The 13,010-nt window shown below is 52.3% G+C and overlaps 1 protein-coding gene across 4 annotated transcripts in view; it reads left to right on the top strand.

Annotated features, from left to right (window-relative positions):
- Positions 1–1,245: 1,245 nt before the first annotated feature.
- The window catches only part of RHBDL3 (rhomboid like 3), a gene marked incomplete at both ends in the record, with an annotated part of 58,842 nt that continues 47,077 nt past the window's right edge, over positions 1,246–13,010 (top strand). For 2 of the 4 annotated variants that reach the window (XM_080713607.1, XM_080713608.1), the window contains 2 exons: positions 1,246–1,356; positions 2,718–2,741. In XM_080713607.1, coding sequence (XP_080569733.1) covers positions 1,246–1,356; positions 2,718–2,741 — 135 coding nt within the window. The remainder of the gene's footprint in view (positions 1,357–2,717; positions 2,742–13,010) is intronic. The other 2 variants (XM_080713609.1, XM_080713610.1) reach the window with 1 other exon arrangement.

Raw genomic sequence — 13,010 nt, forward strand, 5'->3', positions numbered from 1 at the left:
TCTTGACTTGTTAGTAGAGTAGAGATGGCGGGGGAAGGGTGATGAGAAACAAAAATAGTTGAAATGATCACACTTTCTGAAACTGAGATGAAAATTGGTGTCTGTAGCGAACTCGCCTAATTAGAATGAAGTTGATTTTCTTCTCTGGTTTAAGGGGAACAGTAAGTGCTGGGCGCGCTGGTCACAGGTGGCATGCTGAGGTTGGGGCTGTGCGTTTGCTTTATGAAGGTGAAGCCTTCCTTTCACCTGAAAAAGAGCCTCAGGTTTGGGAGGGGAAAGGAGAGGGCAGAGGCCAGGGCGTGGGGGGGGGCGGGGAAGAAGTTTGGGAGGGTGCAGCCTTGGTGCAGGCCAGGAAGACTGGGAGATATCACCAGGAATGCCAGTTACAGGCAGAGCCTCTGCTTAGAAGAGACGGACTCTCCTGCAGGGAATCAGCTGCAGATTCCCCCTTCCTTACTCTTTTGCTAACTTCTTTCTACATCCCCCTCTCCCAGGAGGGGAGGGAGGATAGAGAGCTCAGTGTGGTCGGTGTGGTCGCATGAAGCCTGGGCAGAGTCTTACAACTCCGGGTGCTGGGGTCAGAAGTCTAGGGTTTGGGACCCCAGACCCCTCCCCTCATATAACTTCTCCCGGCTTTCCCGGACCTGCCAGAACCTGAGGCCAGAGCATTAGAGGCAGAAGGGTAGCTGGGGGGGGGGAGGGGGGTCCGGTTCCCCTAGTTAACCCTGGCGTGGCCAACTTAGTGAAAACCTCGCTTCCACCTGCGTCACCTATCTGCTGCCTCCAAGGGAGCCTTAACCCGGTGGGGAGACGAGCCCGGGCGGGGGGAGGATGCCGGCGATCGGCCCCCACTTGCCCGCCAGCCCCGCCGCAGCCCTCCCGGGCGGCGCAGCTCGGAGCGCGGCGGCGGGGCGGGGGCCTGGGGGGTGGGGGCGGGGGCAGGGGGCGGGGCGGGGGGCCGGGCAGCCCCGCCCCCGCCCGCGCGCCGCCCGGAGGAGCCGGCGGAGGCGGAGACTGCGCGCAGAGCGGGGCCGCGGGCGGGCGGCGGGGCCCAAGGGCGCCCTCGCCGCGGAGCCGCGCGCGGAGGCCGGCGGCGCGGGGAAGTTTGGCGGCGGAGGCCGGGCCGGGGTCCCGGGTGGGCGCGCGGGCCGGGCCATGGGGGCGGGCGCGGAGGCGGCGGGGCGCGCGCGGAGCCCCCCGAGCGGCGCGGCGCAAAGTTAGCGCGGCGGCCCGGGACCCGCGGCCATGGGCGAGCACCCGGGGCCCGGGCCCGCGGTGGCCGCCGGCGCCGAGGCGGAGCGCATCGAGGAGCTGGAGCCCGAGGCCGGGCAGCGGCGGCCCGCGGCGCCCGAGGACGTGAGTGCCCCTCCTCCGCCCGGGCAAACTTTCTGGGGGGCCCCGGGGCGGGGGCGGCCATCCCACCCCCGGCGGCGCGCAGGGGCGCGGGGCGCCGGCGGGGGGCGCCGGCCGGTCCCCCCCGCGCCCCGGCCCCGGGCTCCCCTGCGGGACGCGGCCGCCGCTGCGCCAGGACCCGCCGGCCCGGCCCCCCCGCCGTGGTGCAGTGCCCGGGACACGGCGTCTCCCTGCAGAGGCGGCCGCGTCACGGCGGTGCCCCCCCGACCTGCGGACTCCCGGAGCCCGGGGAGGGGCGGGCGCCGCCGCAGAGCCCCCGGCCCCGGCGGCGCACACCCGGCCGGACACCCCCTGGTCCCTCCCCAGATTAGCGCCCGCCGGGCACCTGCCCCGCCGCGACACTGATGGAAATTGAAACTGGCCTCTGTCCCTGCGCCGGCCGGAGCCGCTTTGCCCCCAGAGGGGGCTCCCGAGTCCGAGATCGCGCGGCGCCTGGAACAGGCCCGGGGGCTAGGCGGGGAGGGGCCGCCCCCGAGGGCTTCCCCGCCATCTGCTGCCCTGGGGTCGGTCCGGAGGGTCCTGGGAGGCGACGGCGGATCCGTACTGGGAAGCCCTGGGAATTGGAGTCGCTTTAAGCGTCTGCTTCCAGGGTTAATCCGCAATAGGGACGACAAACGGGGCAGACCCCCTGCCCTGCCCCCTCCCTCCCTCCCTCCCTCAGGGTGGGGAGATGGAAGCGACCCCCCAGCCCAGACACACCTACAAAGCCAGAAAACTGGAAGGGGGCTGGGGAGTTTAAAATCTCTCTGGCATCTGTGGTTAAACCTATCACTTCCTTCTGGCCCTAAAACCCTTGTATAATCAATCGCAGGTACCCACCACTCACTCAGCCTTGGAAGAAAATAAGTGGGTTTCAGCACATTGGATAGCCCTCCCCCGGGGGTGGGGGGATTCAGCAGGCAGAATGTTCCTGTTTATGCGAGGGTCTGTTCAGTCGGGGTCTCAGCCCCAGCGGGGGCTGAAGGAGTTGCAGGCAGAGGCCTGGGAGTAGAAGCATAAACTTCAGGCAGCAGAAGTTATCAGAGCCCTTGAACGGAGCAGATGCCTTGATTTGGTAACTGTTGAGGATCGTCTTTTTTTTCTGTTCATTTCTCTACCCAACCGTCCCAGACCAGGGACACCCCCTTTGCTGTGAGTTCCCTCTCTCTGCTCATTTGGGGAATTCTAACCAGGTTGTTCCCGTCGACCCCTGGGCAGCAGCTGGGGGGTTAGGTCAGAGACCTCGGGGAGGCTGCAGAGACTGTGGTGATAAGTGTCTTTCTTTCTTTCTCTTCTTCCTCTCCTGCATGGCCTCCCTCTGCCAGCACTGGAAAGTCCTGTTTGATCAGGTATGTGAGCAGTTAAAAACACCCCCCTTCCTTCCAGCCCTGCTTGAAGTCAGGCTCAGTCCCCCTGCTTGCGTGGGTTTCCCTCGCTCTGCGCTCCTGGGATGGTGACGTCGGTGGAGGTGTGGCTTAGCGCATCCCCCAGCTGAGCCGGGCTCTCCAGGTATCAGAAGAAGGCAGAGGGCTCCCCTGGGAGGGTCCTTCCTTCTCTCTTCCCAACTCCTGCGGCACCAGAGCTGCGTTCATACCATGTAAAAAGTGGACAGTACATATACTGAATGCCTAGGACGTTTTTTTCTGTATGCAAGGGGATTGCAGTAGGAGACTGGGGAGGTGGGGGAAGGGCTCGAGTTAACCATCCATCCAGCTCCCTTTCTACCTCCCCCATCAAAGTCCCCGGCCACCGCTGAAGTCATACCTCTGCCAGCCCTGGGGGGCGGGGGGGGGTGACTCACAATATGGGCTCTTTTGAAAGCTGATTTTATTTCTTTAATTCTGCAGTAGGGATGGAGGAGTGCTGGGAGGTCATAAATAAAAAATAGTTTGTGATTATTTTAAATGCCCAGAGTGTAGGTGTGGGGCACAGGGTTGGGCATGCCAAAGCTTTTGGATCAGGAGATGGACGTTTGACCTTCAGTAAGGAAAAGGCTCTTTTCTTTGCTAGGTCCTCAGGTGCTACTGTGTTGCATTTCTTCTTCCGTCTTCATCCCCTGGTGCAGAAGGAGAGCAGGCGGGAGGTGTCCCAGGCTGTGTTTTAGGGGTGGGTAGTGAGCACTGCAGTCCTGGGGTGATGATAATTGTGCCATGAACTTCTATGCAACTTTAAGAGATGGTCTGTTTGAGCCAGAGGAAATGTGTTGCGTTAGAGGGGAGATGAGGCTGAAAAAGCAGTTTGAGCCAGATCCTCATTGTAGGCAGGGGAAGACTTTGAAAGGTTGTTTTGTTTTGTGATACTGGAGATTGAACCCAGGGGAATTCTACCTCTGAGCTACACCCCCAGCCCTATTTTTTATTCTTTACTTTGAAATATAGTCTCACTAAGTTGTGGAGGGCCTCACTAAGTAGCTGAGGCTGGCCACGAACCTGCAATCCTCCAAGCATTTGCCACCATGCCCAGCTAACTTTGAAAGTATTTATTTATTTATTTATTGTTTTTATTATTTTTTTTTGTAGTACTGAGGATGGAACCCAGGGGCATTCTACTTCTGAGTGACACCCCCAGCCCTTTTTTTCTTTATTTTGAAACAGGGTCTCACTGAGTTGTAAAGGGCCTCACTAAGTAGCTGAGGCTGGCTTCGAACCTGTGCAATCCCCCGTCTCAGCCTCCTGAATGCTGGGATTACAAGGGTGCGGTTGTTTCAGGTTGTTTCCGAATGATCCTATGTGATAGTGGGATAGACATAAAATGGATTGCAGGGATTAGAAATTAGCCAGTGGCCTGCTATAGTAAATAAAGGCAAGCACCTTTTGTTAGACCGCTTCCATAACTATAATAAATACCTGAAAGCTGGGCATGGTGGCACACGCTTGTAATCCCAGTACTTGGGAGGCTGAGACAAGAGGATCGCAGGTTCAAAAACTTGCTAAGTTGTTGAGGCCCTTCGCAACTTAGTGAGACCGTTTCTAAGTAAGAAATAAAATTGGAGCCGGGCATGGTGGCGCACGCTTGTAATCCCCGCGCTTGGGAGGCTGAGAAAGGAGGATCGCACAGGTTCGAAGCCAGCCTCAGCTACTTAGTGAGGCTCTCAGCAACTTAGTGAGACCCTGTTTCCATATAAAATATAAAAAAGTTCTGGGAGTATAGCCCGGAGGTAGAAAGCCTCTGGGTTCCACCCCCAGTACCACCAAAAAGAAAAAAAAAAAGAAAGAAAGAAAATTGGGCTGGAGCTTTAGCTCAGAGGTAGAATGCCCTTGGGTTCAACCCCCAGTGCCACCAAAATAAATAAATAACAGATAATTAACTTCTAAGGAGAAAATGTTTATGGTGCCTCATAGTTGTGGAGATTATAGTCCATGATTGTTTATCCCTGTTGCTTTGGGCCTTTGGCAGCACATCTTGGCAGAAACATGTGGTGGAGTAAAAAAACTGCTTACCTCATGGCCAGAGAGCAGAGAGAGATAGAGGAAGAGACCCGGGTCCCAAAATCTCCTTTGAGGGCGTACACTCAGTGACCTAGAGACCTCCCACTAGCCCCCCTCTAAAAGTTTCCACCACCTCCCAGTATCTCCAACCTGGGGACCAAGCCTTTTTATTTTTTATTTATTTTGTGTGTGTGTGCACGCGTGCGCACACGCGTGCTAGGGCTTGAACCCAGGGACGTTCTACCTGTGCACTACACACCCAGCCCTATTTATTTTTCATTTTGAAACAGGATTCCATTAAGTTGCTGAGGGCCTTGCAGTGTTGCTGAGGCTGTGCTTAAACCTTCAACCTTCCTGTTTCAGCCTCCCAAGTACTGGGATTACAGCTGTGTGCCACCACGCCCAGCTGGGACCAAGCCTTTAACACATATGAATGGAAATGGAGAGGGTGATGGGACAGTTGGAAGGTCTGAATAGACCTCCATTGGCCCAGGGGGACCACATACCTAACTGAGAGCCCGACCCTAGGAGGAAAGGGGCGGGTGGGTTGGCAATAGTGACAGTTTTGAAGCTGGACATGGTGGTGTGTGCATGTAATCCCAGTACTTGGGAGGCACAGACAGGAGGATCTCAGTTTTGTGGCCAGCCTCAGCCACTTAGTGAGGCCCTCTGCAACTTAATGAGACCCTTTTACCTATGAAGAATAAAAAATAGGCCGGACGTGGTGGCGCACGCTTGTAATCCCAGCATTCGGGAAGCTGAGACCGGAGGATCGCAGTTCGCAGACAGCCTCAGCTACTTAGTGAGGCCCTCGCAACTCAGTGAGACCCGGTTTCAAAATAAAGGATAAAAAATAGAGCAGGGGGTGTAACTCGGAGGTCGAATGCCCCTGGGTTCCATCCCCAAACTCACAAAAAAGAAAGAAAGAAAGAAAGAAAGAAAGAAAGAAAGAAAGAAAGAAAGAAAGAAAATAGGGCTGGGGTTGTAGCTTGGAGGTAGAATGCCTCTGGTTCTACTCTCCGTACCACCAAAATAATAATTAAAAAGTGACAGCTCTGGTTTCTGATGAGTTTCATTTGTGGAGCCAGCTAAATGCAAATGCCCAAGTGGGGATAAAGATGTGGCATTGCAGGGTGAAGGATGGGGTGAGCCTGGCGGAGGATTTAGGGTTCTCCTCTGCTTTACCCACGGGACCTGGCTGTGGCTTGAGTCGCCTCTGCCTGCTCCTGTCTGGATGGGTTAGAACATCTTGCCCTCCACTCCCGAATGCCACCCACTCTCCCTCTGGCCCTTAAGAGTGTAGCAGCTGCTGGCCTGATGCCCCACGCCCAAGGCAGGAGGGAGCACGCTGCCGCCACTGCTACTGCCACCACCAACTGCCAGCCCTTCACACCTCCTGCCAGATTTAGAATCAGAACCTAGAACAAAGTGTATCATGCTTTTTTTCTCTGTGTCTTTCACATTTGATTAATTTCCTTTGCCAGTTCCAATGTGTGTGTTTACATTTTAAAACAAACCACTTGGATGAATGGAGGAGAACTTGCAATGGGAAGAGTTTGGAACTCGAGGGAACAGAGAGAATGGGCAGCACCCAATATTAGCTGGTGGCCCATAGAATTCACTCTCTCCAACTGAAGGGAGGTCCTGTGTGTCACAGGGACATTTCCCTGCGTCTGGAGAGGCCCCTCCTGAAACCCTTCTGGGCAGACAAAATTAATTCAAGGAAAGAAACTGCCAAATCTTACTCTGAGTCAGGTGAGGTAGCACACACCTGTAATCCCAGTACTTGGGAGGCTGAGACAGGAAGATTACAGGTTCAAGGACAGCCTCAGCACCTTAGCTAGAACTTCTGTGGGTTCAGTCCCCAGTACCAAAAACAAAAACAAAAGCTTATTCTGGACAATTTTACTTCTCAATAAGTTCAACCTGTTATCCGCTCCTCATCCTTCACTCCGCCTCAGAAGCCTATTTCTTCCTTCCTGTTGATGCTTCCTGTTTAAGGAGAGCTGCTCCTAAGCCTGGCTTTGACTCTGACTGACCTCTAGTCCCTCTGCATTCGGTGCCCTGTGCTGTCAGCCATCCCTCCACCATTCCCTGATGTCCCTGAGTAGTCTTAAGTGAAGAAAGTATGAAGCTTCCCCATAGAGGCCCAGCCTCAGCCTCGAGGATGGCAGGTTGTTTAGAAAAGCTGGAAGTAGCAGGCGTGGTGGTGCACGCTTGTAATCCCAGCGTTCAGGAGGATCACGGTTCGCGGACAGCCTCAGCTACTTAGTGAGGCCCTTCACAACTCAGTGAGACCCTGTTTCAAAATAAAGAATAAAAAATAGGGCTGCGGTATATCTTGGAGTTAGAATGCACCTGGGTTCCATCCCCATTATGGCAAAAAAAAAAAAAAGAAAGAAAAAAGAAAACTGGAAGGTCGCAGTGGGGCACAGTGGCACACACCCATAATCCCAGTACTTGGGAGGCTGAGACAGAATTGATCACAGGTTCAAGACCAGCATGCAGTAACTTAGACCCTATTTCAAAATAAAAAGTAAAATAGGGCATGGTGGTATGTAGTTCAGCAGTAAAATGCCCTTGGGTTCAATCTCTAGCACCACAAAAATAAATATAAAGAAAATAAAATTGGAAGATTTTATCTTTCCTGCCTCTTCCTTTGTGCCAGCTTAAAGGTAGGATTTGGGGAGTGGAAGTTTCCATGGTCCCCTGTCCTGGCATCTGTGTGGTCTGCTCAGGCAGGGATGTGACAGGACCACTCCGTGCTGTTCCTTTGCCCCCACTCCTTCATGAGCTGCAGAAGTCTCCACAGACAGGACACCTGGGGGATGTCCGTTCAGCTCCCAGATGTTGTACCTGTCCATTTTAGACTCGGAACTTTTCCCGAGGGAAGTGTCTTTTCATATCTTTGGGATCTGAACTTTTTTTTTGAAATATTTAAATAGATTTTAAAGTTACCATAAACTTCAACCTGTTGTTATAGTGCAGTATCATGATAAAATGTCTTTTTTTTTTTTTTATACTGGCGATGGAACCTAGGGGTATTCATTGTACCTTCGAGCTATACCCCCAGTCCTATTTTTAGTCTTTTATTTTTTTTTAAACGGTCTCACTGGGTTGCGAAGGGCCTCGCTAAGTAGCTAGGGCTGTCCACAAACCACGATTCTCTGGTCTCAGCCTCCCAAATGCTGGGATTATAAGTGTGCGTCACCACGCCCGGCTAAACTGTCTTCTTTTTCTATTGTCAAATCAGTGTGGCTTCTCCTCCACGATTCCTTCCGTGCTTCAGACCTGAGACAGTTTGCATCCCTCTCCAGACATCATAAATATGTCCCTTTCCTGTTACTCTTTTATGATTAAGAACACAATCATTGCCAGGCATGGTGGCCTATGCTTGTAATCCCAGCGCTTGGGAGGATGAGACAGGAGAGGATTGCACAGATTCGAAGCCAGCCTCAGCTACTTAGTGAGTCTCTCAGTAACTTAGACCCTTTTTCCAAATAAAGTATAGCATAGGTTTGGGAGTAGAGCCCAGAGGTAGAAAAGCCCCTGGGTTCCACCCTCAGTACCACAAAAACAAAAAAACAATCAGAGCCAGGCATGGTGGCGCATGCTTATAATCCCAGCATCTGGGAGGCTGAGACAAGAGGATCACAGTTTCATAGCCAGCCTCAGCTAATTAGTGAGGCCCTTTGCAACTTAGTGAAACTCTGTTTCAAAATAAAGAATAAAAAATAGGTCTGGGGGTGTAGCTCAGAGGTAGAATGCCCCTGGGTTCCATCCCCAGTACCACAAAAACAAAAAACAAAAAAACCATCACAGCTGGGCATGGTGGCACACACTTCTAATCCCAGCATTTGTGAAGCTGAGACAGGAGGATCACAGGTTCAGAGACAGCCTCATCTACTTAGGCCCTTTTCAGCGCCCTGAGACCTGTTTCAAAATAAAGAATAAAAAATGGGGCTTGGGGTGTAGCTCAGAGGTAGAATGCCCTGGGTTCCATCCCTAGTACAACAAAAACAAAACACCATGCCTGGGTCTTATTCTTTATTTTATTTGTTTACTTTTTTTTTTTTTTTTTTTTGCGGGTCTGGGGATGGAACCCAGGGGCATTCGATCTCCGAGCTACACCCCCTGCCCTACTTTTTATTCTTTACTTTGAAACCGGGTCTCACTGAGTTGCAGAGGGCCTCACTAAGTAGCTGAGGCTGTCTGGGAACTGCGATCCTCCTGTCTCAGCCTCCCGAATGTTGGGATTACAAGTGTGTGCCACCACACCTGGCTTTATTCTTTATTTTGAAAGAGGGTCTCACTAAGTTGCAGAGAACCTTACTAGGTAGCTGAAACTGTCTATGAACTGCAATTCTCTGGTCTCAGCCTCCTTCTGAATGCTGGGATTACAAGTGTGTGCCACCACACCCAGCTGTCTTTTTTTTTTTAGGTTATGTTTTTAATTTCTTTCTGAGCCCTAGAGAGGTTTCATTCAAGGTCAAATATATATTTTTAAATTCTTTATTTTTGAAATGGGGTTTTACTAAATTGTGCAGGGTCTCGTGAAGTAGCTGAGTCTAGCCTTGAACCTATGATCCTCCTGTCTCAGCCTTCAAAGTACCAGAATCATAAGCGTCTGCCACTAATCCCAGCCAAGGTAAATTTTTTTTTAGTGGTACTGGGGTTCCTAGAAACCCTTCTACCTCCGGGCTACACTCCCACACACCTCTTTTTTATATTTTTATTTGGAAACAGGGTCTCTTAAGCCAACCTGCGTGATCCTCCTGTCTCTGCCTCCCAAGCCCTGGGGTTACAAGTATGTGCCACCATGCCCGGCCAAGGTCAAATATTTTAATCAAAGTGGAATAGTGGGCCAGTGGCAGATGTGCCCTGGAACTTTCTTAACCTGTAAAAGTTCTTCTGGGTTGAAAAAGCTATTTCCAAGCAGGATATGGTGGTGCACACCTGTAATCCCAGTACTTGGGAGGCTGAGGCAGGAGAATCACAGGTTTGAGGACAGCCTCAGCAACACATCGAGACTCTGAACAACCTAGGGAGACCCTATTTCAAAATGAAAAATATGAAGGACAGGGGTGTGGCTCAAAGGTAGAAGGCCCCTGGGTTCAACCCCTAATGCCAAAAAAGAAAGAAAAGAAAAGAGAGAGAAAAAAGAAAGAAAGAAAGAAAGAAAGAAAGAAAGAAAGAAAGAGTGAGTCGTTTCCAGGTTCACCCTTAAAAATGCATCCAAGATCTTCAAATGTTTAATGAATAAAAAGAGTTTGGAGCAGAGTTCTGTTGAGTCAACAAAGCACAATTGCTTTCCAGCTCTAGAGAGAGAGAGGGAGAAGAATCAGAAGCCACTCCATCATGCCTCCCTTTCCCCTTCTTCCTGGTTAACATGAATCTCCCAGACCCCCAAAAGAAGCCCTCATTTTGCTAATTTCCCAGACGGGAAGTAGACAAGTATTGGCTGTGTCACCAAAATTCTAAGCATGTGCTACACACAGAGCATGGGCAGCTCAGATGGGCTGCTGAGGGCTCAACCTTGGCATTAGAGACAGGTGAGCCTGGGTTCATATCTTACTGACTTTGTGTCGGGGCAATTACATTAGCTCTCTGAGCCTCAGAGTTCTCTTCTCTATAAATTGGGTTTAGGGTCACTGTGAAAATTAAGTGGCAGTGGCTACTCCCTTTGCAATCAGATTCTAGTGGACGTGGACAGGTGTGTCTTGACTGGGGATCAGACTTTGCTGGGAAAAAGCACAAAGACCACTTCTGAGATCTAGCCCCAGTGGGGAAGGCGGCTCCTCTGGAGAGTCACTTTTGAGCCCACAGGACTTTTCTGCTTTCTTTTCCCTCCCCCTCCTCCTCCTTCTCCTTCTTGTGGCACTGGCAATTGGACACCGAATCACTCTACCTCCAAGCTACACCCTCAGCCCATTTTATTTATTTTATTTCTTATTTGGAAACAGGGTCTCACTAGGTTGTTGAGAGCCTTGCTAAGTTGCTAAGGCTGGCTTTGAATCTTCAAGTCTCCAGTGTTCCAAGTTACTGGGATTACAAGTGTGCACCACCACCCTTGGCTGACTTTTCTGCTTTATTTTCCCCAGGGACTCCCCACCCAACCCCCTTCTCTCTGGCCAAGCCATCTTCCCCCGGCCTGACCCCAATGCCTATCTCATTTGTAGTCCTCCTGCAAGCTGATTGAAGGGGGTCCTGGGAGCTGAAAAGAGGTTCATATGAGACCGCTGAATGGATTAGTGAGGAGCCACAGAGGAAACACCTGCCCCAGAGACAGCAGCATTGGTCAAGGCCCCCAGAACACACGATTAACCATTAGAGTGAGGTTCCCAGAGAGGGATTAACCATTAGAGTGAGGTCCCAGAGAGGGACGAAGCCTTGGGTTTAACTGGAGCCTTTCCTGGGCTCTGTACCACCAACCCCTTATCAAGTGGCCTCCAGGACCCTGTGACCATGGCCTCCCCTCCACCACAAAGCCAGCCTTCACACCCTGCTCCTGCTCCAGGACCCCATTAGTTACGCTGGGGTTAACCCTTTTATCCCTGACCACTCACAGAAACACATTTGATAGTGGTTGAGCAGCAGGGCCAAGGGATCTGAAATCATGCTGGCGGACTGCCCAGCTGACACCACACACACACACACACACACACACACACACACACACACACACACACAAGTTTAAGCTAATGACACATCAGACTTCAGCCCTACATGTGCCTTCTTGGGTTAAAATATCCTTTCTGGGGCTATGGTGCTCCTGTGTCCCCCAATACTGGGTGGCTGCTGCCACCTTGAGAGCCATAGGTTATTAGAAGGTCATTGGAACCATCTTGTCCAACTGCTCATTTTGCAAATGAGGGAAGAGAGGTCAGTGGCCTTGTGAGGTCACTTGGGGTGATGGAGCCAGAGTGCCTGTGTTCCTGCCACCAGGCCCTGCAGAGTCTCATTTGCTTATTTGGTGCCCTGAGTGGTGACTAAGGCAGGCAGGGGGACATGCGTCTGGACCACGTACTAGCTCTGTGACAGTGGGCAAGCCAGGCATCCTCTCCAAGCCTCAGAGCTTACCTGTAAACTGCCTAGAACAGTACCTGCCCCTTGGGTGAAGATGGGTGCTGTGTGCATAATGCCTGGCACAGGGGGTGGTGAGCACTGGTTAAGTATCCGATGCAGCCAGAATTTAAGGAAATGAGCACTGTTTTCAAAATGTGGACTGACTTGTAATAGATCTGAATCTTTAAGCAAAGTGCCTAGACTTTCAGGTTCCTGTCTCCTGTTCAGCTGCTCTCTTTAGGGCAGAAACTGGACACCCCCTCCTTGAACTTTTCAGAGAGAAAGAAGAGGTTCAGACCCAAAGCTACCTGGGAAGTGTTGGCGTCAGGTGCTCTCCTGGCCTGTCTGCCTGCAGGGACAGGCCTGTGGTCTCCAGATGGGCTGGCCTGGCCTCCTCTCTGCCTGGTGTTCCCCTCTGGCAATTCTTGCTGGACCTTTAGTTGGTGGCCGAAGGTGGATTGCACCCAGAGTTATAGACCTGAGTCTGGAGTTCCAGACCTGAGTTAAAGTGTGTGAGTCTTCAGCCATGGACAGCTTTTCTTTGAAGCAAAGTATAGGTCTGCGTGGGTAAAATTTCTTTGAGGTATCAAACACTGAGTGTCTATTGTGTACACATAGGTCTGTGGTTTTGTTTTAATTTATGAAGTGAAAGTGCTGTCCACTCTTTTCAGAGGAGGAAACTGAGGCCCGTGGGGACGAGGCTTACCCAAAGCCTCTGTGGCTGGTGTGTTTGTCTCTGAGGCTTCTGGGTGGTTTGAAACAGGGTAGCAGGGCTGTAAGAGGTGGCCGGTTGCCCCTCGATCCTGTCTGCCTGCTCCTGGTCTGCATTCTGCTCTCCTCACTGTCCAGGAGCTCTCTTTCTGGGGGACCAGAGGGCCTTTGGTGGCTTCCAGAAGCAGCAGCAGAGGGCAGGGTTTAGGTTGAAGAGGAGACGGGGCAGATGACAGACCCCCTCCCTGCTCCTACCCGCTCGGGCCCGCTGCTCCTGGCTTTTTGGTCCCGATATGGCCTCAGTCCTCAGGTGGCCTTGACAGGCTGGCCAGATGAGTCAGCTCGGGCGCGGCATCACTACTTGTCCCGAAGGGGCCTGCTGCTGAGTCACAGCCCCCAGCGCCCCCTCAGAGT

This window comes from Muscardinus avellanarius (assembly GCF_963383645.1).
Source record: "Muscardinus avellanarius genome assembly, chromosome: 16".
NCBI lineage: Eukaryota > Metazoa > Chordata > Mammalia > Rodentia > Gliridae > Muscardinus > Muscardinus avellanarius.